The sequence below is a fragment of the Pongo pygmaeus genome, chromosome 19 (genome assembly GCF_028885625.2).
Source record: "Pongo pygmaeus isolate AG05252 chromosome 19, NHGRI_mPonPyg2-v2.0_pri, whole genome shotgun sequence".
Taxonomy (NCBI): Eukaryota; Metazoa; Chordata; class Mammalia; order Primates; family Hominidae; genus Pongo; species Pongo pygmaeus.
Genome location: NC_072392.2, coordinates 50,094,201 through 50,118,218, shown reverse-complemented (window position 1 = coordinate 50,118,218; position 24,018 = coordinate 50,094,201). Strand labels below are relative to the sequence as shown.

General features: G+C 45.0%; 1 protein-coding gene and 1 long non-coding RNA gene across 3 annotated transcripts in view; one reads left to right on the top strand and one right to left on the bottom strand.

Moving 5' to 3' along the window:
* Positions 1-2,250: 2,250 nt before the first annotated feature.
* LOC134738618 (uncharacterized) lies at positions 2,251-12,379 on the bottom strand. Of its 2 annotated transcripts, none has more exons than XR_010124489.1 (4): positions 11,276-12,379; positions 8,934-9,006; positions 6,140-6,615; positions 2,251-4,419 (listed from the first exon to the last, which is right to left on the bottom strand). It is a non-coding gene; the product is annotated as an uncharacterized LOC134738618 (long non-coding RNA). The 2 variants fall into 2 exon arrangements; XR_010124490.1 differs by lacking the exon at positions 2,251-4,419 and adding an exon at positions 4,924-5,372 and having other exon boundaries at positions 11,276-11,361.
* Positions 11,439-24,018, top strand: part of ASIC2 (acid sensing ion channel subunit 2) — a 1,139,537-nt gene continuing 1,126,957 nt past the window's right edge. Inside the window, exon 1 of the mRNA XM_063655357.1 lies at positions 11,439-12,000. Coding sequence (XP_063511427.1) covers positions 11,446-12,000 — 555 coding nt within the window. The 5' untranslated portion in view covers positions 11,439-11,445. The remainder of the gene's footprint in view (positions 12,001-24,018) is intronic.

The following is a 24,018-nucleotide window of genomic DNA, read 5'->3' as shown; positions in this document are numbered from 1 at the left end:
GAGATGTTGACTCTCAATACATGTTGATTTCCTTCTCTCCATGGAAATCCATCTGTACAGAAAACTGAGTGGCACATTTTAACGTCAGTGAGCTTATGGGTCACACAAACCACAAATGCATGTCTGGTTATCTTATATACGGTGAGAATTGGGTTTACCCATCAAAGCATTTGAGCATTGACATTGTTTTAATCAATGACTTGAAGCTCTATTGGATTATAACTCTTCCCAATAGGACTACATGTATTGTGACTTTAAGTGGAGCCCATGAATGTTTTAGTTTCAGGTGGCAGCCTGTGAATGTTTTCCCAGCAAAGTTAATTAAATGTACCCAACGCTCTCCATGCGCCTTCCCTGTCTCTCACACAGTCAGGCTTGCAATTTCATGTGCTCTCCCTTGATCTATTTTTATACCATCACATAATAATTTATCTGCTAAATATATCCATCATGCTGGATTTGCATTTTTTTTTTATTAAGTTGCCTGCCAGACTCCTGTAGTTTAATCAGTGTTTACTCAACTCTCTGAGTACTGGAGAGTGTAGAATTACAAGACATGGGCCCAAAGCCAGCCTCTGGTAGCTGCTCTGCTCTGTGACTTGGGGCAATCCCTTTCTGTCAATCCAGGTCTCAGTGTGCTCCTTTATAAAATGGGAGCAGGAGCTACACTGAAGAGTTGTTGTGTGGTTTATGGAAGGTAAGATAGTAAATGCAATATAAACAGCAGGGTTTGCCACTAGAAATGATTCATCTTTGCATGGGTTTATTGAGTATTACAGAGTCCTTAGCTCTATGCATGCAGAGATAGGCAAAACAGGAAGGACAGTAAGCTTAAGGGCTGTGGAAAGAGATTGGTCCTGCTTCCAGCTCCTCCTAGCTATGTGACCTTGGACATATGGTTTAACCTTGTTATGCCTCAGTTTACTGTAAAGTGGAAATGATCATTGTACCTATGTCACTGGTCTATATTAGGATTCACTTAGTGGTTCCCAACTGAGGATGATTTTGTCCCCAGGGGACATTTGACAATGTCTGCAAACATTTTTGGTTGTTGCAATTGGGGAAGAGGGGTGGCGCTGCTGGTGTCTGGTGGATAGAGGCCAAGAGTTCTGTTAAACATCCTACAATGCACAGGACAGCTCCCCACAACAAAGAATTATCCAGCCCAAAGTGTCAACAGTGTTAAAGTTGAGAAACTCTCATTAACTAATATAATGCATATACATTCTTGGCATAGTTATTGGCATATAGCAAGTGTCTACCTTGAAGAATAAAGTTGATTGTGTCTGGAGAGAGTAATAAAATGCCTTAATGCCAGCTACAGCACTAGGATTGGAAACTGGATGCTAATTCCACTCTCAGTCCCCTGCACACCCAGCTCCATCACAGCCTATTCCCTTGTGCTGACTGTGTGCATGCCAGTCTGTCTCATCCATCTGCCAGCTCCTTGGATGAAAGGCATTAGCCTGATTCCTCTTTGAATCCCTTCTGATGTTTAGTGCTGTGACTACACACAGAACACACTCCATTATGGTCAGTGAAATCAATAGCTGCCTTAGAGGTGGTTGGCAGTTTGGTTTGAGGAGTGGTAGAGATATATGGATGTAGGAGTCAATTGCTCAGAAAAGCAGGTGGGGCTCTTATAGGAGGCACTGATGAGGGACTGGGATAAAGAAGTACATCCTCCAAGAACACTTGGCCTAGGCTGGAGGCTGTTCAGGCTCCAAACCATCACAGAGGATGAAGGAGCAAGAGTTTCTTAATCTCTCCCCTGGGAAGACTGCTGGTACTTCTATGGGATAGAGCCAGGGTGAGTGTTTACAGAACCACCAAGAACTGGACTAGGTCTACAAGGCACTACAGAAGTCATCTGGCTCCTATGTTTGTCATAGGAGAAACCAGTGGTCCAGCTAAAAACTGGTAGAAGCTGGACCAGAGCCTATGGGAACATGTCTTAATGAACATTACATCCTCACAAGCTAGCAGAGAGCTTGATACACCAGAAATGCTTAGTAAGGTGTAAATGCCTCTAGCAGAGTTTCCTCTCCCATCTCAGGGTAATCAACTGTGAGGGTCCCATCCTTGTCCCATGAAGCCTAGATGGACCCTGGTCCATGAATATTTAAATCCCACTGCTTGTCTGGTAGTCTCACAATCAAACCCTAATTCAAGATCTCAAGTCCACAGGGCATAATAGCTTCATGTCACCTGGGTCTTCTTTAGACAAAAGTAGTGATTATAACAGTGGTATTAATAGTGACATAGTTACTGAACTTTACTAGATACTTATTGGTACTTTACACACTTTAGCTGATCACATCCTCCCATCAGTCTTATGAGATAGGCAATGTTACTGTTCCCATGTTACATGGGCATGTCCCATGTCCCATGTCCCATGAGCAAACGGAAGCTTAGGCAAGTTCAATAGCATGCTTCAAATAACACTGCTGGTGTGGGTGGGCCCAGGCTTTAAACTCACAATCACCTGAACGGCAGCACCAAAACCCTTACCCACAACACTTGACAGCCTTACAAGGTACCTGGGCAGCAGCATGACTCAATGACCCTGACGCTCATTCCCACACCAGCAATGACACTGTGGGCAATTTACTTACTGTCTTGAAGCCTTAGTCTCCTTGTCTGAAAAATAGGCAGAATAAACTCACAGGACTGAATGAGATGTTGACTCCCAATACATGTTGATTTTCTTTCTTCCATGGAAATCCAATCTGTACAGAGAACTGAGTAGGAAATCTCAATGTCATGTCTCCTGATGTCCCATAATCCAGAGCTCCCCCAGCAGTATGCACAGACACCCTGCCTTGCCCACCCCAAGAAGTCTCTGGGGACAATGAGGCTGTGTCCCTAACTTCTTGGTATCCTCCCCCATTGCGTTAGCAAAGTGCCCAGACCAAAATTAGGCAATAAATCCTTGCTAAATTGCATGCATAATCAGACACAGAAAAAAGGAACACATATACATATGTATATATAGTATTTATACTTGTATATTACAGAGATAGAGGGAAAAGACACCTCATTCTCACGCCTTCAACCATAAGCTCTAGTTCTCCTCTTTTTTTGCTTTTTAGATGAGGCACAGAGGGACACTTGGGGGCTGAAAGGAAGGACCTCCCTGCTAGAGCTTCATGGACAAGCCCTTCCTTGGTGCTTTCTCCGCTCTCTCCAGCTCTCTTGCTTTCTCTTCCCTGGGGCCACATCTTCTGATCATGACTAATCTAGTGGCATTACCATGCTGCTTCATATGTTGTGGCTCAGTGAGTTGTCTGTGGAGAAACTTGACTAATGAATAATGACAGAGTAGAAAGAATGTGAAATGTTGAGTCGGGAAACCAGGATTTGAGCCCCAGTTCCATTTATTATCTCATCAGGGTCCTTTCACTCTCTGAACCTCAGTTTCCTGTCTCATAACATGGAAACAGTGACCCCTCTTCTGCTTATGGAAATCAAATAGGATCATGCCTACTAAAGAGTTTCACATCAAGTGGGACACAGATAAAAGACATTATGAGTGCCACATCCATGAGATGAAAAGTCCTATGAGAGTAGAGACTATGCTTTTTATCTTTTGTATGTCCCTTTGCAGCGCCTACCACTATAGAGGTGGTATGTAGATACCACATCCCCATGTAGTGCCTACATGTTAAAATACGTGTAATGAATTCATAATAGTATGCATATTGATGCATGGAGAAAGATGAACGCGATCACAAACATAGATGCATTTGTCCTTTTCCCCCTCAATTCGATTTTTCTCTTTTTTATTCCCATTTCATTACTTATATTTCGTTTTATTTTATGAAAGAGCTAGGAAATAAATAAAGTGAATTAAAACGAATACACAGCTACTTGTATGGGGGATATGGAAGTCATCAAATGTGAATGGGCACACAAATGAAGTCACTGTGATCTGTACACACTTAAGTATTTTTTAAAAGAGTGAAGAGATGGATAGAGATGGGAGGAGGTGGAGGGCATGGCTAGAAGAAGGTAGGTGGGGTTGATGAATAAAGGAGGCTGTGTAACAAGCACGATGATCAAGGTATGCTGAAATACCACCACTGCCAACCGCTGGTCACCAAAGATCAGAGGCAGCTGTAACCACACTCGTAGAACACAAGGGGGAGAGGAAGTTCCACCCAGGAACCAGGCAAGGACAAATTTCTCTAGCACTGTTCCTCTCTCCAGTTTTCTGTAGAGTGTAGCTACGGCCAAGGCGGTGCTGATACAGTTTTGTTGAAAGCCTGTCTGTTGATGGTGGGCTTCAGGGACTCTCTGTGCACTTCTCTTCATTTGTGAAGCAGTTGGCTCCAGAGATTGAGTGACAGAGAGAAAGCAAACAGAGATGGCTTCTTTCTTCTATTTTTCCTTCCCAGGGGAAAGAGGGACAGAAGTAGACTAAAAGACGAGAGTACATACAGACAAAAATAGAAAATAAAAATTATTTAGAGAAAAAAACATCCAGTAGAGGATGAATAGGAAAGGAGTGGCGTGGGGTGGAGTTTCACACCTTTGAGGAAGGGAAATGACATGAAATAAAATCAGAAATCCAAGCCTCCTGCTCCTGGGTACTTTCCTTTACCCTTCGGAGAGATTTGAGTCAGGCCTGCTTTGTTTATTTAGGAGAGGACTTTTGTTTCTTTAAACAGAAGTACTGGGTTAAAGGCTCCTCAGGATCAGATGGCTGTGGTCAGGCATGGTCCAGAAGCCCCGCTTTAGACCAGCGGGAGGGGTCAGCCCTTACATGACTAAGGGACTATAGGTAGGTGTGCCTCTTTAAAGCAAACAAAATAAGGGAAAATTAAAAGCTACTGATTTTATACTGAAGGGCGAGGACTCAAATTTCAGACTAATTTTTTGGCTATTAATAATGATTTGAGGATAAGGAACAGTTTGGAATTTCTCTTGTGAATTTTATTCCATATTGCACACCAGCATTTACTAAATACCTACTGTAAGTTATTTCTGTATGACATTATTATCCTGTTAGATTGGAAAGTGGAGAGAAGCCGGCATGGGAAGTGCCAAGGTAAGCAGTCCATTTCAAGTTGGAAGCGAAGACAGAATATTTCTTTTGGCTGGGTGCAGTGCCCATGCCTGTGGCCGCTGCTTTTGGGAGGCTGAGGCAGGAGGATCCCTTGAGGCCAGGAGTTTGAGACAAACCTGGGCAACATAGGGAGAGCCCCCATTTCTACAAAAAAAGTTTTAAAAATTAGCTGGATGTGGTGGCACCTTGTAGTCTCAGCTACTCAGGAGGCTGAAGCAGGAGGAGAGCTTGAGTCCAGAAGTTCAAGACCACAGTGAGCTGTGACCATGTCACTGCACTCCAGCCTGAGTGACAGTGTGAGACCCTGTCTCAACAAACAAACAAACAAACAAATGAAAACAATTTTTTAAATAGGGTAGCTAAGCAGTATTCAATTCATACCTAAACTCAACTTTCACCTGAACCTGTGGTTTTGTAGACAATGAAGCTAAGGAGTACTTGGTCAATAGCACCTTAAGTCAGGATTTTTTAAATCAGGTAACTCAGCCAAGATTCTCTGGGTGCACAGATTCCTCTTGCCCCCTGCACTGACTCAGGCTCCAGTGAGGTCTTCCCTGGGTGCCGGGGGTAACAATAGACAGGGTTGAGAGGTAGGAGGTGCCTCTCACCTGCCTCAGGAACCAGGCTCAGGGCAAGCCCCAGGTTCCCCAGGGTTAGAAGAAGGTTCCCCATTCTTTCATCTCAGAGAGGGACCCTCAGCATCAGAACTGAATAAATTCACTCATGTGTTCATTTGTTCATTAATTCTTGTATTTCTGAGCGTCTCTCATATGCTTCAATCCTGGGGATATGGCTTCTAACAAGCCAGGCAGGGTCTCTGCCCCCAGGTGGAGACTTACATTCTGGTAGGACCAACAGATAGTTCACAAGGAAATGAGATGAATTGCAGAAAACGATTAGTACTGGGTAGAAAAGGAAACTTGTAATGGAATAGTGAGCATGGTGGAGGGTGGAGATAGGGAGACCAGCCAAGACTTCTGTGGGGCTGGGACACAGAAGAAGCCAGCTACAAGGAACTCTCCAGGCAGAGGAAAATGCAAGTATGAAACTCCGCAAACCGACCCAGCATACCTGATGCATAGGAGGAACTCCTCATCAGGTCTGGTCCTGGGTGTGTTCCTAGAGCTGCCCTCAATAACCCGGTCAAGGAAGAGAGCCTTTGCAGGCCCCGCCCCAGAGATGCTGAGTCAGCAGAGGTGGGGAAGCAGGAATCAGCAGTTTAACAAGTGTTGGGTGATTAGAATTCACCTAGCCCTGCCATCAAACTGCTGGAGCAGATGGTGACATGGCGTTAATGACCAGAATCCCAGATTCAAACTCATTTTTATCCCATTAACTGGGAGTTAATGATTTGGTCAAGGCTTGTCAAATTGCAGCAGGAGGAGGAGGCCTCAGGAATGATTGAGCACAAATGAAAAAACACCACAGAGATGTTACAAGGTTTCCTGAAGCCGCAAAGCAACACAAGTTCACTCTGGGGTTCAGGTCAATTGGCAGCTGGGAGCCCCAGAGGTCCACTCAGTGTTGACTGGTTCTGTAGGTTTTGCCTGGAAAGAAAAAAGAAAACCAGCTACTGAAAAAATCTCAGTAAACTACTCATTAAATGTCTGACTTTGCTTCACACCCTTCCCTGGTATACCTGTCATGACAAATTACTTGCTAAGTGTTCATCAGGTAACTAAATGGGAATAGGTGTTGTACGAGGTGTTTATTTATAAACCAACCAACAGCAAAGAGATGCTTTGGTTTTACAATAGTTGATCTTCAACCCTTCTTTACGGGAATGACAAACCAGAGGGAAAAGTTGTATTTTGAGGTCACCGAGTTTCAAATTATAATGTCATATGTTTATTAGAAAAGAATGTTTTTTTCCCCCCTAATTAGCAGGTGGTGGCCATGGCATGTACCTAGCACATGTTAAGTAGCAAATTAGCATTCAAGCTGAGCTGACTGTAGATCTCAGTTTCCTTAACTCTCCTGCCTGTTATTCTTTACAGAGGCAGGAGGCTGCACCCTGAGCTTTTGGCCCTCCCCAGAAACCAGGCTCAGGACTGGCCTTAGGTTCCCCAGAGTTAGAAGAGGGTCCCCCTCCTTGCATCTTAGAGTAGCAATTTCAGGGTCATAGAAAGTAAATTAATTCCTGACTTCATTTATTTATTCATAAGTGAATAAATTTGCCACAGCAGAAATATGGGCATGTGGTCTAATAGGGGGTTAAATTGCCTGATTTGCAAATGAGTTTGTCTGAAAAGTTCTTTAATGCCTTGTCATATACTTCACCAAAAAGACCATAATTATACACAATTAGGTCAATGCTTACAAATCTGGGCCAAATTGACCCACTCTAAAACCAATCTCTGTTACCACTAGCACCAAGCAAATAGGTATTGTAAACCTGATCGAAGAGGGGAATGCTTAACCAACTGAATAACACAAAAGCATTTTTAAGAATCATAGAATATCTGATGACTTTATGTAAACCATACTGCTAACTGCGAATGAGTATTATCAATTAAAGAGTGTTTTTAAGAAGATATGTGGAAACATTTTATTAGCCATCAAGTTGAATTGCTACATATGCTAGAAAATGTTATGGCAGTATTTCTTAAAGAATATTCTATAATTCAGTTCCTGTTCAAGACTGTTGCCATCATGGTCTGTGCTATTGAGGTCTTGTTGAAGCATTTCTATTGAGTTTGTGGACCACACCCTTCAGACTCAGACATACTTGGGTTTGACATTTAAGCCGTCTGCCACTTTTCAGCTGAGGGACCTTGGGCAAGTTAGCTCTTTTCTCTGTACTCAGCTTTGTCATCTGTAAAATGGGCTTGGCAGTACCCTCCTCTCAGAGTTACTGATAATGTCCGCCAAATGTCAGGCACAGAGCCAAGTGCCCGGCTGTGAAATCCACCGTTAGAGCTATTCTCTTCTAGTCCCCCCTTCCCACCCTAAATTGCCTCACCCTCTTGGAAAGCTTTAGTCAAGAGCTGCTTCAGAAGACCTTGAGAAGACCTTAAGGCCATGGACAGGAAGAAGAACAGTGTGAGGAGTGTGTTTGACACTGGCCTACGGGAAGGGATGGTGACACTAACAGGTAAACACTGCTCTGGGCAAATGATGTCTTCTAGAGCTATAAATGGTTCTCCAATCACCTGTAAGAGACTGCCAACATCAAAAACGAATGTTCTCTTCGTAGTCATCAAGAGAAAGTGTCAATTGCTAAGTGTCTAAATTGTACCAGACACTTTATAATCTATATCTCATTTCATTTGCACAAAAGTTCTGTGAGGCAGGCATTCTAAGCTCCATCATTTTGGAGGTGGTGAAACTGAAGTTCAGAGAAGTTTAGTCACTTCCCCCAAGGTCACAGAGCACCATGTTATGTTTGTAATCCTCAAAACAAACAAATGGGGAAGGGTAGAGGTAAGCAGTCAAAGAGTCTAAACGGGAAAGGAGCAATTAGAGCAACTCCGAGACCCATCTCTGCACACATGAGAAAACATGTCTGGGACATGAACTGAGAGAAAATACGATCCTGTGAAAAGAAGAGGCTTTATGGGGAAAACAGATCTGGGCTGGTGGGGAGGAGGGCGGAACACAGCCTGGGAGAGGGCTCTAGGTGGAAGGAACATGAACAGATATGGAGCAACATGATTTCCAGCTGGGCAGTGCTAATACCAGGAACCCAGGAGCCATGTTGCTTCTCTCGCTATCCACACCATGGAGCAGGGACTTGTGTGTGTACCTATCTCTCTGCTTCCTCCCCCGCTGATCCTTGAGTTATCAAAGGCAGGACATGTATCTCATTTAATTTTGTTTCCCCAAAACCATACAGTGCCTGGTACAGAGTTAGAGGCCAACATACCTATTAAACAGGTGGATGAGCTGAAGATTAGCAGATTAATCCAAGAAGTCTTCCTGTAGCAGAGGGCCTGGAGCTGGGGAGAAAAAAAAAGGACAACAGAGATGTGGTGTGGTAGAAAAAAAGGCATAGAGATGTTTAATACAAGTACTGATGTGTGTGTGTATGTGAGTGTGCGTGTGTGTGTGTGTGCGCGCGCGTGTGTGTGTGTGTGTGTGCAATCAGGGACAAAGCAGAGAAAGGATTGCTCCCTTCCTAAATTTGGGAAGAAGTGTTCCGGATCTGCTTTAACAACTTGCATTTTGGAGACAAATATGCCTGAGTTCAAGTCCCACCTCTGACACCACTAACTGTAACTTGGACACAGCACTTTACTTTTGTGAGCCCCAGCTTCCTCACCTGTACAATAGGGATAATAACAAGAACATGTACCTGTCAAGATAGTTAAGAGGGATAAGTAAGATGATATGACACCCTCACACAGGTCCTGACACATGGTAGACCTTTGTTAATTTTGGTCCTCCTGCTTTAAAAACCTGTGTCCTATCCTAGGAGTCCAGGACCTCTTGGTTAACAAATATGTGAAGTTTATCAGTCTTTGCCATTGTGCTTGCTTGTGATGCTTCTGTTCTCTGAGCTCCCAGGATCAATAAACCACTGATTTAATGCTACAGGTGGCTTCAGAGTGCACCTGGATGTTTTTGTCAGTGGACCTAGTTTAGCAGGGGTACAGATGGGATGAAAACATATTTCAGAGGGACGTGCCCTCAGCTGCCTTCTTCTGCAGCATCGTCCAAGGAGTATGATTTAAGCCTGGAAAGCCCTGAAGATGAGAGCTTGGCTCATCAAGGTGACTCCATGTGGCTCTGCCCCAGCTTGGCAGTGTGGCTTGGGATGGCCACTCAGACTTTCTGTTCCCTTCCTTCTGATGGGAATTTAGCACCATTGATTCAGTAGGTTCTAGCCATTTGAGCTCTGGCATGGGCCAATAGGGCGAGACACACTCACCTGCTAGCGGGAGCTGACTGCCAATGGAGTTTCAGGAAAAAAGAGGTAGGCAGCGGAAAGGCTAATTCTTTGCTCCCACCTATAGTTCCAGCTGTACTTCCATCTGACAAATCCAGGATCAGAATACACACACACACACACACACACACACACACACATACACACACACTGCCCAAATGGAATGGTATGCAGCCAGTCCTACCTGGAGTCCCAGTTGTCTTTCTCTTTCAAATACAGACTCTCCCGACAGCTATGTGGGGGTGGGGGAGGGGACTACTTGTTGCTCCTTCTCTGAGGCTCCAGGTGCAACCTGGCTTTTCTGTCTCAGGAGGGGCTCCTGGCTGCTCTCCTAGAATGCCCCCTCGCTGTCTGCATCAGAGGCACTGTGGGTTTGGATCGCCCCCTTCCTTCTGCATTTTTAGCATTCTCCCCTCTGGAGATCCCAGGCTGGGTCTAACCTGGGATCCCTGACATTGATGCAAAGGAATGCCGCCTCCAACCTCACACCTGGCTCCTAGGAGTTTAGCACTGTTTTCCTGCCACCTGGGGGGCGGGGTGTCATGTCAACCCTCGAGGAAGCCCCCACTAGCTCCCTTCAAAAGCAGTTAAAAAGAAAACTTGGAGAAAGTCCCCAGCCCCCACCAGCCCTTCTCCCCCGCCCTGCCCTTCCCCCCAAGGCAGCCTAGCAGGGACAGGGAGCTGGGGCGGGGGAAGCAGGCAGGCTTTGTGACCTGGGGATTGTCCCTTTTTTCCCGGGAGGCGGGGGTAGAATGGATCCCGGTCTGAGCCCCCCGCTTCCGTCCCCAGTCTCCGGATACCGGTCCTCGCCTCTCCGCGCCGCGCGCTGCCTCTTCTCCCCGGTGCTAGCAGCGGCCGCTGGCATTTGGAATTCTGCCCACAAAAGGGGGCCTGGAGGAGGAGGAGAGGAGGGACGGAGGCCGGCGGCGAGAAACGGCATCCGGAGTCCAAAACATCATGGGAAAAGGAACCCAGCGGCGGCTGCTCTGAAGGCTGTGCCGCTGCGCCCGACCGCAGTGCATCAGCGTGGCCGCCCTGACATCCCCCAGGATGGTTAACATGGGGCATTATGCGCTGGTTAACAGGCTCCGAGCTGCTCAGCGACTTGTTTTAAGCATTTTCTCCCTCGCTCTCGCTTTTAATCTTGTCTCTAGTGGCGTGTGTAGGGGGGAGGACTTTATTTCCATTGGCTAAGCTCTCCCTTCCCACCCACATCTCTTCCACATCACCTTGGTGTCTCCCTAAATAAAACCAGCCCTCCTTATCGCCTGGAAAAAATCAGGAGCTAGAGTTTGAATGGGTTTTATATAAACACTCACCCCTGTCAGCGTGCGGCTGGGCTCTCAGGATAAACTCACAGCGTCTGGCCTGATGCTTGCCTTGCGTTCTCTCCCCTGAACGTCCAGGTTTAAGCAGAGCCCGAGGACTGAGAACTCTTCTCTGAAATTCGATCAACCTGAAGCCAGTTGCAGAACTGCACAGGGTCCCGATGGACCTCAAGGAGAGCCCCAGTGAGGGCAGCCTGCAACCTTCTAGCATCCAGATCTTTGCCAACACCTCCACCCTCCATGGCATCCGCCACATCTTCGTGTATGGGCCGCTGACCATCCGGCGTGTGCTGTGGGCAGTGGCCTTCATGGGCTCTCTGGGCCTGCTGCTGGTGGAGAGCTCTGAGAGGGTGTCCTACTACTTCTCCTACCAGCACGTCACCAAGGTGGATGAAGTGGTGGCTCAAAGCCTGGTCTTCCCAGCTGTGACCCTCTGTAACCTCAATGGCTTCCGGTTCTCCAGGCTCACTACCAATGACCTGTACCATGCTGGGGAGCTGCTGGCCCTGCTGGATGTCAACCTGCAGATCCCGGACCCCCATCTGGCTGACCCCTCAGTGCTGGAGGCCCTGCGGCAGAAGGCCAACTTCAAGCACTACAAACCCAAGCAGTTCAGCATGCTGGAGTTCCTGCACCGTGTGGGCCATGACCTGAAGGATATGATGCTCTACTGCAAGTTCAAAGGGCAGGAGTGCGGCCACCAAGACTTCACCACAGTGAGTACTTGGTTTTCAGCTCACTCTGTCTGGTCCTCTGGAGAAGTGGTGCGCCGGTGGTCTCCTGCTTGGTTTGGGGTTTCCTTGTGCTTTGCGACAGGAGAGAGAGCAGTGCCTCACCTGAAGGCCAGGAGGGTACTTGGTCAGAGTTGTGGGAGCTGGTTGCAGGGAAGCCTACCGGCCAGGATAGAGCACTGCTGTCAGATCAAATATGGAGGGTGAGTGGGGGGCTTGCCGTGGGGGATCACTTCCCCAGACGTGCTGAGTTGGCTTCCTCCCAGTCAGAGGGAGGAGGCCTGGGCTGTCCGTTGTCCGGTCCGCTTGGTGTCCGAGCTGTGTGATTGGAACAGCTTGTCATTGACGAGGTGGCATTCTCTGTGTGTGTGTGTGTGCGTGTGTGTCTCTCTCTGCTCGGAAGTGGCATCAGGCACTGCATCCTGTGGGCTGGGCTGGAGCTAAAGCCGTCAGAGAAGGGGGTGTGGGGCCCAAGCAGTCTGCCTGGCTCCGGTGGCTTTGGGAGCTTGCTAGAGCAGGTGATGCTGCAGAGGTGTGGAAGTCTCCTTGCTTCCTTTCCTTGTGTGAATTCTAAGCTCCATGTGGGGAGAGGAGAGGCCGGGCACCCCAGGGCTCCATCTGATCTGTTGGCAGGTTGACGCCAAGAGATGTTCAGAGTGCTTGGGCAGAGAGGAGGGTCTGGGCGGAGGCACGTGTGCAAGAGGGTCGGGGAGATGCCTGTGAGGGTGAACCAGTCCCCGCTGCCTTGTCTGGGAGCTTTGGCTTGAAACTCAAAGGCTCGGTTTTCTCTCTGTATAATCACTTAACGACGTGGATGCAGGAGGAGGGGTGCAGGGAGGGGGCGAACAGCTGTGGGAATGGAAAGCCTGGGGGAGGAGTGTGGAGCTGAGTAAAGAGGAAAAGCGGAGGGGGATGTGGCTTACGTTCAGGATGGGGCTTACTGGAGGGGCAGAGAGGAAAGGAGGAGAGGAGCACTGTTGCTGCCAGGGTTCTCTCTCCAGTTAGTGGGCTGCTAGGCATAACTTGGCATAACAGGTCAGACAGCAGCTGCTGACTACTGTTTGCTGCCAGGCAAGTCTGGGCATCAGGGGCTGTGGGACCCTCCAGAAGTCCAGTGTGGCTGCTTCCCCCATAGCTGCCTTAGGGAGGATTGAGAGCTTTTGAGTCTCAGAACGTTGAGCCAAAATGCAATTGCAAGTTGGGAATAGCAGGTATAGCAGTTGGGAAGGGGCTGACTTGTGATACCAGCACTTGTCTAGGGTCCTCTGCCTAATGAAGACATTTCTTACCTTTCCTGTGCTGCATCCATCCCCCACCCCCTCTTGGATTCACCAGCCTCTTGCTCTGAGGTTCTTTTAATGCCATAACCAGTCTCTGCCTGTAGCCTCTGTGATTGCTGTTGGCTATCTCTGATTTCTGAAAAAGCCCAGAGTGCTGGGGGCATTGCCTCTCACAGTCTGTGTGCTGGAACTCTGTTTATTGGAGGAGCTGTTTTGTATTATCCCTTTTAAGCCTTGTGAAGAAGAGCACAGCAAAATCGGCAGTAGTGTATGCTAAAGAGGAAGCCAGTCTGAGCTGGGAGAAGGGACCAGTAATATTGGAAGCTCTTCTAAATGCAGCAAACAGGATCCTAGAACATGTCATGCACAAATGATGTCTTAGGTGGCTTGAGGAGAGATAGAGAAAATGCCTTATTCTTGGAGGCTGAAGCCATCACTATATTCCACCCCGTTCCTTCTAGCGCCTGGCAACGCTCAGCTTCACCACTGCACCGTGCAGCTTGGAAATGCACTCAGCTGTTCCTCTGTCTGCCTGAACACACATGGAACACACAGACAACACACAGGGTGACACAGAGAGAAACTGTAATACGTAGCAGGCTCTGGGTTGAGTTCTCTAGCTTCCTCCTGACTGCATGTCCAACTGGTGGCTTCTTCTGAATCCATGTCTAAGTTCCATTTAGAAGTAAATGTTTTTTGACCCCAGGCTATTGTTTTATACTTGGACCATCTTTTTACTTGCTGAGGTCCCAAGAGGTCTTTAAGATCAGACCTTAAAGTTCGCCTGAGCTTTTGACCTCTTTGTAATGTTTCCCAAATAGTGAAATTGCCTATAGATAAGATTTACTACTCTGTCAGTGGCATGTCATTATCTGCTGTCCTCACCAAGTTCAAGAGTAATCTATTTGAGTGTCCATTCCTTGGGCTGGCCCTCTATGTGTGACCTTCCCCATCATTGAAAAGGGGGTGAGCCTCAGTGCTGCTGTTCAAGTTGTTCAGGGAGTGTCAGAAAAAGCATCTACTCCAGGACAGCCCAAGGAGGCTCCAGCAGGGAGGCTGGTCTCTGCCCCCAGCTGGGCACAGTGGGCAGCAATGCTGAGCCTTTACTAGAGGGAATATGATGCTGAGTTTGCTCAGGACCTTGTAGTGAGGAGTACTCCTCCTGACTCATCCTTTGTCTCTCTGTCTTTTTTTGGCCTGGGATATCCTTCTTATTGGGCTGCCATACCAGAAGAGAGCAGAGAGCCTGGACAGGTGGCTGTTGGAGAAGCCGCTTGACTTGCCTTCTCTTTTTCATTTTCTCTGCTGTGCATCCCTCTCCAGTTGGCTTATTTATGAGGCTCTATCTGGGGTTGTACCATGCTAGGTGACTTCTTTCTCTAAGTGAGGTGGCTGACTTATTAGAGAAGTTAAGTATGGGGGAAGGGATGTCACAAGGGGATGGCTTTTCTCTGTATTTCTTTTTCTATGAAGCATACCTAGTGGCATCTCCAGTGCTAATGCTCTAGCATAAGCTTTCTTATTCCAAGTTCTTAGCTGATGTGCAATGAAGTGCGTAATACCCTTTAATTAGTGAAAGAGCCATGATTCTAGCAGAGTGAGAGAAGGCTGTCTGCGGAGGGTAAAAGTCCCAGGGAAGCCAGGTGTGGGATGCTGACTACAATGTCAACAGGTGTGCTTCATGCTCATGCAAGTACACTCTTAGCCCTCACCTAGGACAATCTGATTTCAGATAAGCACACGTTTTTTCCCTCCTGGAAAAGCAGAAGACAGCTTTGATTCCAGATTGTCTACTTAGGGAGGTTGCCTCATTGATCTAGAGTGGAAGGAAGGAGGAGGGATTGTGTCTCTGGCCATGATGTTGGATAATGTGAGTGCAAGATTAAGAGCAGAAAGACATAGGTTTGAAGCCCAGCTACAACATTGTCTTTCTTATTCCCTGGTTGTATCTTGCATCCTCTCTAGGCCTCGACTTGGTCATCTAACATGCGATAGTAATATTTGACTTACTAACCCACAGGGATATTGGGAGGCAATATATGTGCACACTGCGCCAGCTACAAAGATGGAAGGCGGGGTTGGTTTCCATATTAGTAGTTGGGCTATTGTTGTTCAGCCTAACTGCCCTGTTCGCAGGAGTCAGACCTGATGAGTAAAGCTATAAAAGATGAAACCAGGGAGGGAGAGGTGGCTACTGCTTTCTCTGTTTGGAGCAGTGGGTTTATGTCCAACTTGACTGAGATGGGGTTTCTTAGAATGGAGGTCACAGTTGGATTCGATAGTTAACTCTTGCTGACAGGTGGTGGCTCCACTGCTTGTGACCAGAACATGACTGTTTTATGTTTTTTCTCTGCTCATCATGTTAGGGTTCATCTGACTCCAAGTACAGAAATACAAATGACATTTCAGTTTCATACTTAACCTACTTTCATAGTTGTATGTGTTTGTATTTTAAATTTGAGATTTCTCAGGAAATATATTTCTTTCTTTCCTTAACAAAAGAAAGGTCTCTCCACTATGAGATCTTGTTAGAGTCATTGTGTAGATCTTGTTAACTGACATCACCTAACATTATAGAGATGGTGGAGGTGCAGGTTTAGGAAGATCACATCTTTGGAATTCTTGCACAAGGCAAAATGGGTCTATAGCTAATCTAGTCTAACTATCTTTTTTTAAAAAATTATTATTATTATACCAGGAACATGTAGGTGAAGAATGTGAGTTTTAGGGAGAAATCTGAGTTGGAATTCCAACTCTGCCACCAATTTGCTGCATATTTTCAGACAAGTTTCTTAACCTTGATTGTCTCATCTCTAAATTAGGAACAATAATATCTACCACTTAGAGCTATTGTGCTGACTCAGTGACATAAAGTATGTGAAGGCCTACTGTGTGGCAGGTGCCTAGAGCAGGGTAGGCCTCTTGCTTTGCTTAGTGTCCCGCAGGAGCTCACTCGACTCTCAGTCCAGTGGTTTGCTCACTATTCCATACTAAAACTTCACCAACAGCTTTGGAGCACAGGCAACTGCTGTGTTGGTGGTATTCTCAATTCTCATTATATATTAAGCTTTCACTTTTCTCTGTGCTCTTCCTATTAATTCTGCTGCTCAAACGTCCTCTCTTTACCCACCATCTTGGCTTCCACATTGAATCTCATGCTCCCAAACTCAACTCTAGGAAGCTCACTTGTCCTGTGCCAGCCCCCCTCCACACACCGGGAATGGGTGACCTATGCACCCTGTGCACAGCTTTTGTGGCAGTGTGTCATAGTTCTTCATGCATGGTTATTCCTTTGTCAATCAAATAGAGCACCTATTGTGCAGTGTGACAAAAATAGCCTAAAGCCTTGCCATTGTAGAACTCCCAGCCCATTTCCCACCCCCTCCAGTTGAGGTGGCTGAGTGCAAGAATGCAGTCTCATTAAACCCAGACTCTGCATACATCATGCTAAATATGGGGGCTGCCCACAGGAAATACCATGACCCAGGCATGGTTTGCTAATTGAATAGTTACTTGCTGTTCCTGGAATAAACCCAGAACCCTTTGCTCATGGACCTTTCCTACTCTAACTCTTTACTTTTTTTTTTTTTCTTGAGACAGAGTCTCACTCTGTTGCCCAGGCTGGAGTGCAGTTGTGCAAGCTTAGCTCACTGCAACCTCCACCTCTCAGGTTCAAGCAATTCTCCTGCCTCAGCTTCCCGAGTAGCTGGGACTACAGGCGCCTGCCACCACGCCTGGTATTTTCAGTAGAGATGGGGTTTCACCAGATCGGCCAGGCTGGTCTTGTACTCCTGACCTTGTGATCTGCCCACCTCGGCCTCCCAAAGTGCTGGGATTACAGGCGTGAGCCACCACGCCACCCTCTTTACTTTTTATGCCTCTTTCTCCATGTCTATTTATCTAAATCCTAGTCATCCTTCAAAATCCAGCTTTACCATCACTGTAGCCTTCTCCGGGAAACCATTGCCCATCCCCTTCCCATTCCCATAATCTAAATTACTCTCTTTCTTGTCTGTCTTCTAAACAGCATTTTGGTTTATTCCTCTGTTAGAACAGTCATTATTCTTTTTCTTGCATTAGAATCATGAAGTGCTTGGGCTAAAAATGACCTTAGAAATCATTTAACACTCTAGTTTTTTAACCACTGATAATTTTTAATTTTAAAAAGTTTATTAGTAAAAGGTACATATATTTATGATGTACAACACTGCTTTGATGTATGTATACATTGTGGAGTGGCTAAATCAAACTATTTAACATATGTATTACCTCATATACTTACCATTTTCTTGGGGGGATGGTAAGAACACTTAAAATTTACCCCCTTATCAATTTTCAGTTGTTCAATACATTGTTATTAACTGTAGGCATTATGATGTAAAATAGATTTCCTGGGCTTGTCTCTCCTGTTGAACTGAAATTTTATGTCCTTTGATCCATATCTCACCTATCCACCCTGCCACTCCCCAGTTTCCAGTAATCACCATTCTACTCTCTGTTTCTATGAGTTTGACCTTCTAAGATTCCACATACAAGTGAGATCATGCAGTATTTGTCTTTCTGTGCCTGACTTATTTCACTTTGCATAGTGTCCTCCAGGTTCATCTATATTGTCACAAATGACAGGATTTTCTTCCTTTTTAAAGGCTGAATAGTATTCCATTGTGTATACATATCACAAATCTTTATTTATTCACCTATCAATGGACACTAGGTTGATTCCATATCTTGGCTTTTGTGACTAGTGCTGCAATAAACATGGGAGGGCAGAATCTCTTTGACATACTGATTTCATTTCCTTTGGATATATACCCAGTAGTGGGATTGCTGGATCATATGGTACTTCTATTTTTAATTTTTTGAGGAACCTCCATACTGTTTTCCATAATTGTATTAATTTCCATTCCCACCCACAGTATACAAGAGCTCACCTTTCTCCACATCCTTTCCAATGCTTGTTATTTTTTGTATTTTTGACAACAACTATTCTAACAAGTGTGAGGTAATATTGCATTGCTAACTTTTTACAAATCGCATATTTCTTTTTTCTCCCCTCCTCATAAGGCCTGATGTCTTCACTCATCCTTGTATTCTCGGCACCTAGAATTGCTTAGCACATAGCTGTCAAACTGCTTCTTCAGAGTTTGGGTAAAGTGGGTTTGAAGCTTTTTTAATGCAAAGTAAGTCTAGTTGATATATGGTGAAATTGTTGTTTTCAAGCTTCTTTTTGCATCATGGGTAGCCAGGATTCCACCTGCATTGGGATGACTTGTCACATTATTGTTATTGTTTAATAATACACTTTCTGATTATAGAAGTAATCCATGCTCATTGGAGAAAATTCGGGAAGTGTGGGAAATAATAAAGAAAGGAGAAACCTGGGCAATATAGTGAAACCCGGTCTCTACAAAAAATACAAAAACAAGCCAGGAGTGGTGGCACATGCCTGTAGTCCCAGCTACTTGGGAGGCTGAGGTGGGAGGTTAGCTTAAAACTGGAAGGTTGAAGCTGCAGGGAGCCATGATCACACCACTGCACTCCAGCCTAGGCAACAGAGCGAGACACTGTCTTAAAAAAAAAAAAAAAAAAAAGAAAAAAGAAAAGGAAAGAAAAAGAAAAAAAGAAAGAAAAGAAAAATTGCCATTAATCGCTTCCCAGATATAATTATATATATTATTTTAGTATTTTGGGAGTACTCCTATTCAGCCATGCACTGTTTGCATGTGTGTGTATTACTAGGCCTGGGATCTCACTTTTTGTGCATCTGGTGTCATGTCTGCTCCACAGTACACATCCAATCAATGTTAGCTTGCTCTCTTCTTGAGTCTCCTGGGTTGTCTTGAGGTCATTAGGAGATTCCTTCCTTTTAGGCTCAAAACTGAACACCAGTTACTCTCCTTTGATGGAACTTTATTGATAGTATGTCTGCTTGTTTATCTGATGCCATCTTGGTCCTACGGTTTTTTGAATGTTTGCTAAGATGCACCAGAGATGTGTTCCTTTACACAAAGTCACACATCCTGACAGGCCCAACCCTGCTCTGTGATGAGGCCCAAGTTTGAGTCAACTCTGGTTCTTCTTGCAAGACCACCCACTTCTTGCAAGACCACCTCAGCACACAGATGTAGATCCTGACTCTCCCGTCTGTTAAGTCTCTAGATTCTATGTCAAAATGGCCTAAATTGTAACTAAATGCAAAATAGATGATTTCTCATATTCCTTAGGATGCTCTGAAGTCTTGCGAACATTTGGCATGCCCTTGGAGGGGCAATCTTTGTCAAGCTAAGCAAGTTTTCCATGATGTCAGCCTCCGTTTGGGATCTTCCAGTTTAGAACTTTAAGCTGTAAGCTCTCTGGAAGTTGTGCTTTCAGGGGTATATAAAATTCTTTCTGATGTGATGAAGGGGTAAGACAATGACTGAGAGCTGACTATTGTGATGACCCATAACATCTACTTGCAAAGAAAAAACTGAAGCTACTGCACAAGTTCCTAAATAATGCCTAGTTGATTGTTGGGTGAATCTGCATGTCTGTGTCTCTTTCTCTGGAAGATTTTAGACATCCAGAACTGCTTAGAAGGCTACCTAGAAGCTTATTGGCCAGGGTGTTGGTTCCTTTCCTCCTCTCTATTGTAGTTCTCTTTTCCTCTCTATAGAAAGTTCTTCCATTAATGAAGAGATGAATTTAACAAAATTTTGGTAAAGTGAATCCTAGTTTGTTACTGATTTCTTTTGTGAGAGCTGAAATGTGATCCCATTAAAAAATCTCCCAAAGACTGAATTGGTAGCATTTAGCACTAAGTTTGCCATTAGAGGTGGTGCTCCATAAAGCAGCCCATATGTCAAAATGCCACGCACCCCATTCCCTCCATGAGATTAAAACGATACCACCTGAGTCTAGAGAGACCTGAAAATTTGCTGTGTGCTTTCTCTTTTTTGTAGGATGTTTATGTTTGATGGAGCTGAGTTAAAATATCTAACTTGACCAGCAAGGCCATTTGACCCATGATCTATTACAACCTGAGACCAAGCCTACATCATCCCTCCCAGTTTGAAACTCCATATATTATATTTCACTCATGCATTTGACTTAAAACCACACAGACTGGGCTTAGTGGTTACTGGATAGTAGTTGTCTCCAACACTCAGAAATACTACATGGTTATTATTTGATAAATTGAAATTCTCTGATAAAAGCCTGTTTATCAGGTTGGGCTTTATTTGAGGACAACATTCCCCAAAGTGCCATTCTTTGGATGCTGAAGCATCTTTCCATCTCTCAGTACTTATTTTCCTCTGATTTCGATATATTCTCTATTGATTGCCTCAGTAGCCATTGAAATTTATGCTCTGAAGAAATTAAGCATGTAACACAGAAGCAACGTATTTGCCTAGATTTATGACCTCTGTAGATTTAGTTGCACAACCTTTGGGAAGGTAATAAGCCTCAATGGGCCTCAGTTTGCTTATCTGTAAAGTGAAGGGGTGGAATTAGGTGGTTTCTAAGGACTTGCCAACCTGTACCGCTCTAATGCAACAGAACATAATAAACATTTGTTTTCTGATCCTACATCTGTTGCTGAAACTCAAACTTTAACTTACGTTGGGAGTGGGGAGGAGTTGCTGCTCATTTGCTACCAGATCGATTTATCTATTTATTTGTTTGTTTAATTATAACAATTTTATTTTGATAGATATGTACAATGGAAGCAGAAACACCTAGATGCACTGAGAGGCTGCAGCAGGATGAGGGAGGCACAGAATCTTGCTCTCAAAATCCTGTTCAGGAGCCATGATATGCCTGACTGAAGCTCATCGGTCTGACTCAAAATTTGCAGCACAGTAGTCCAGCAGTTGAGGGGAGTGATCCACTCTGGGTCTTACATGCGTGAATTAGCAAGTGTATCTGTGGAAGACAATGTTGGTCAGCCTACATCCTCTTTACTGCACCTGTAGGTAGAGCACATAACAGCTTAATCAGTCCCCTTCATGGGGAGGCTGGCCCTTGATTGACAGGTGCTGCCTCTTCTGGAGATACCTGGGAAGTTATTCACCTCCCCACCACCTGGGGGCAGCCAGTGGCCAGTGACTGACTGACGGGATTAGGAAATGCCAGTCATCTCGCCTTAAGATGGAATACATTGTGGTGCAGTTTACACTCAGTGCTTCCGGTGGGATCAGGCTGAGCTGGGCTTCTCCTGAAACCACATTCATGCTTACCTTTTCCCCTGCCCTACCTTCCCATTCCTGCTTCTAGGCTTTTTATGAGAACACTCCCTCAATAAATCACCTGTAGAAGGTATGCCATCTCAGGCTCTGATAGGGAACCCAACCTGTGTATTGATTAGTTTTAGCTTTTTTATCCATATGGTAATATGGACAATAGTCTAGGCATGTGGACCTAAGTCTGGTTTAGAAAGAAAAAAATATCTTTTTCAAAAATCTTTTAAACCTGGGACTTTCAAAGTCTGTGTTTTCAACTCAAGACTGATAACAATTCCCAAGGGTGGCTTTCATAACTCAAATGAGCATCTCTCTGATTGGGATTCACTACTCTAAGCACAGCTGGTTTGTTCCCCCTTGGAGTTTTTTGCCCAAAGAAAGCCCTTCCTAACGTTTCCCTTCTCCTAAGAGCTGAGCATACCCATTCTCCCAGCTGTTACATGACCCTCAGGTGCTCACAGTCTAGCACACACTTTTATCAGCACCTGCATTCTCATTTCCTAAGTTTGCTCTCTCTGAAAACTTCTCTTTCCTACCCTTCTACCAGCCTTCACTTCCATTTCTTCCTGAATGTGCATCAGCCGGGCTTCAAGCCATGAAGAGGAGGCTATGCATTTGATGTTGGCAGTGTCCTGGGCCCATGGATAAAGTAGAAGGCAGTGAGAGATGTATGGCTGACCAGAGGTGATGCTCCTCATATGTCACAGAAACCATGAGTGATGAGGAGCGTATGAAAGAACTGAGACAGTTTAGCCTGGAAAGCAAAGTGGGTGACTCACGGGCAATATGAGACCTGTCTAAAACACTTCGAAGGCAATCATAGAGAAGAGGAATGTGACTTTCTCTGTGTGAAGCCAGGGAGCAGAGCTAGCACCAATGTGTGGGTAAAAGTTTAGATAAGTGGATATCAGCAGACTAGAAGGAGTTGTCCTAGGAGTCTAGAGCACCCTGTACCCTGCCATCAGCTCTAGCTGAGGCCAGACGATTGCTTATTGGCAATGCTGCAGATGTGGATCAATGTCAGGTAAAGGGTTGGATTTAATGACCTCTAAAGTTACTTCCAACTCTGAGAGTCTTTGATTTATTTCCTTCCTGCACAGATAGTTGGGGTCAGAGGTGAGGGACATTGACAGATAGCACTGGAAAAAAAAAAAAAACAACTGATAATAGATGCAATCCAGCACATCCAGAATACAGAACCACCCCATTTCCCAATACTGTGTAGTCTTGAAGCTAAGTGTTTCAGAAGTCAGGAATAAGAATGGTGCCACATGAGACTGTAGACACAAAAAAGTAGATATTTCAGTTCATCCAGAGAAAGTGTGGGAAGTGGGTGGCTGGTGGAAGCCAAGGATTGAAGGGGCTGTTAAATGACCTGGGCCTCCTAAAGTGTGTATGGATGGCTCCTCAAGAGGCAGTTCCCAGAGGAATCTGTCATAAATTCTGGGAGCTAGAGCCAACCCTAGAGAGAAAATCCTGGGTTGTGGTTGGGCATGGCCTGGCTCCATGTGGAGGGCTGCAGAGACTGAGAGGTTTATGGACTAGAGATAACACTAGGTTTAGTAGGGCTGGAGATAGACCCAGCTATAGGAGTTTGGAAGGAGGCTAATCTGGCAAAGAGAATGTCCTGCCCAGGAGCACTGATAACAGACAACAAAGGGATATCTGAGCTTAGGGAGCTTGGCAAATGTTGGAAGAATGAAGAGCTCTGGCACTTGAGATAATAACATAATGAGTTATTTTGGCCTCGTGGTACAATCATGGAATTTAGTGTCAGACAGGTGTAGGTTCCAGGTTTCCCTGACCTTGTACAAATTACTTAACACCTCCAGACTTCAATAACCTCATCTATTAAATAATAATAATAATACTGGTACTTCATAGGATTGTTTGCAGCAATTGAGTGAAATAATATAAGTAAAACTTTAAATGTTATCCCAGATGTGGAATGTCAGCTGTTTTGTTACTGTTGTTACTGTTATTATTACTAAGATGAGCTGGTGATACAACATAGTGACAGGAGATCCAGGAGCAAAACAATTTTTTGGAAATCTATATTGACAGTGTAGTATCAGGAAGTCCCAAGAAAGTATGGGGAATGAGGCTGTGATCAAGCCAGGGACTCAGCTCCTGCTATTACAGTTGAGCATAAGCTACTATAGACATGCAGGTCTTGTCAAAAATAAAAGTTATTTTATTTGTTCATCATTGTGTAGCTTACAAAACCTGTTAATAATGGCTAACATTTTCTGAGTACATACTGTATCCCAGGCACTGTTCTATGCACTTTACATGGAATACTTCATTTGGTCTTCACAACAGCCAAGTGAAATATATAAGAGTTGACATATCTTTTTTTTGTATGGAAAAAACTGAGGTTTAGAAAAGTGGAAGAACTGGCCTACAGTCACTTATCTTGTAATTGGTGGAAGCAGGATATGAATGAGGTATCTGATTTCATATCCTAAATGCTTTCTAAGATGCTATTTGATCCTCACAAT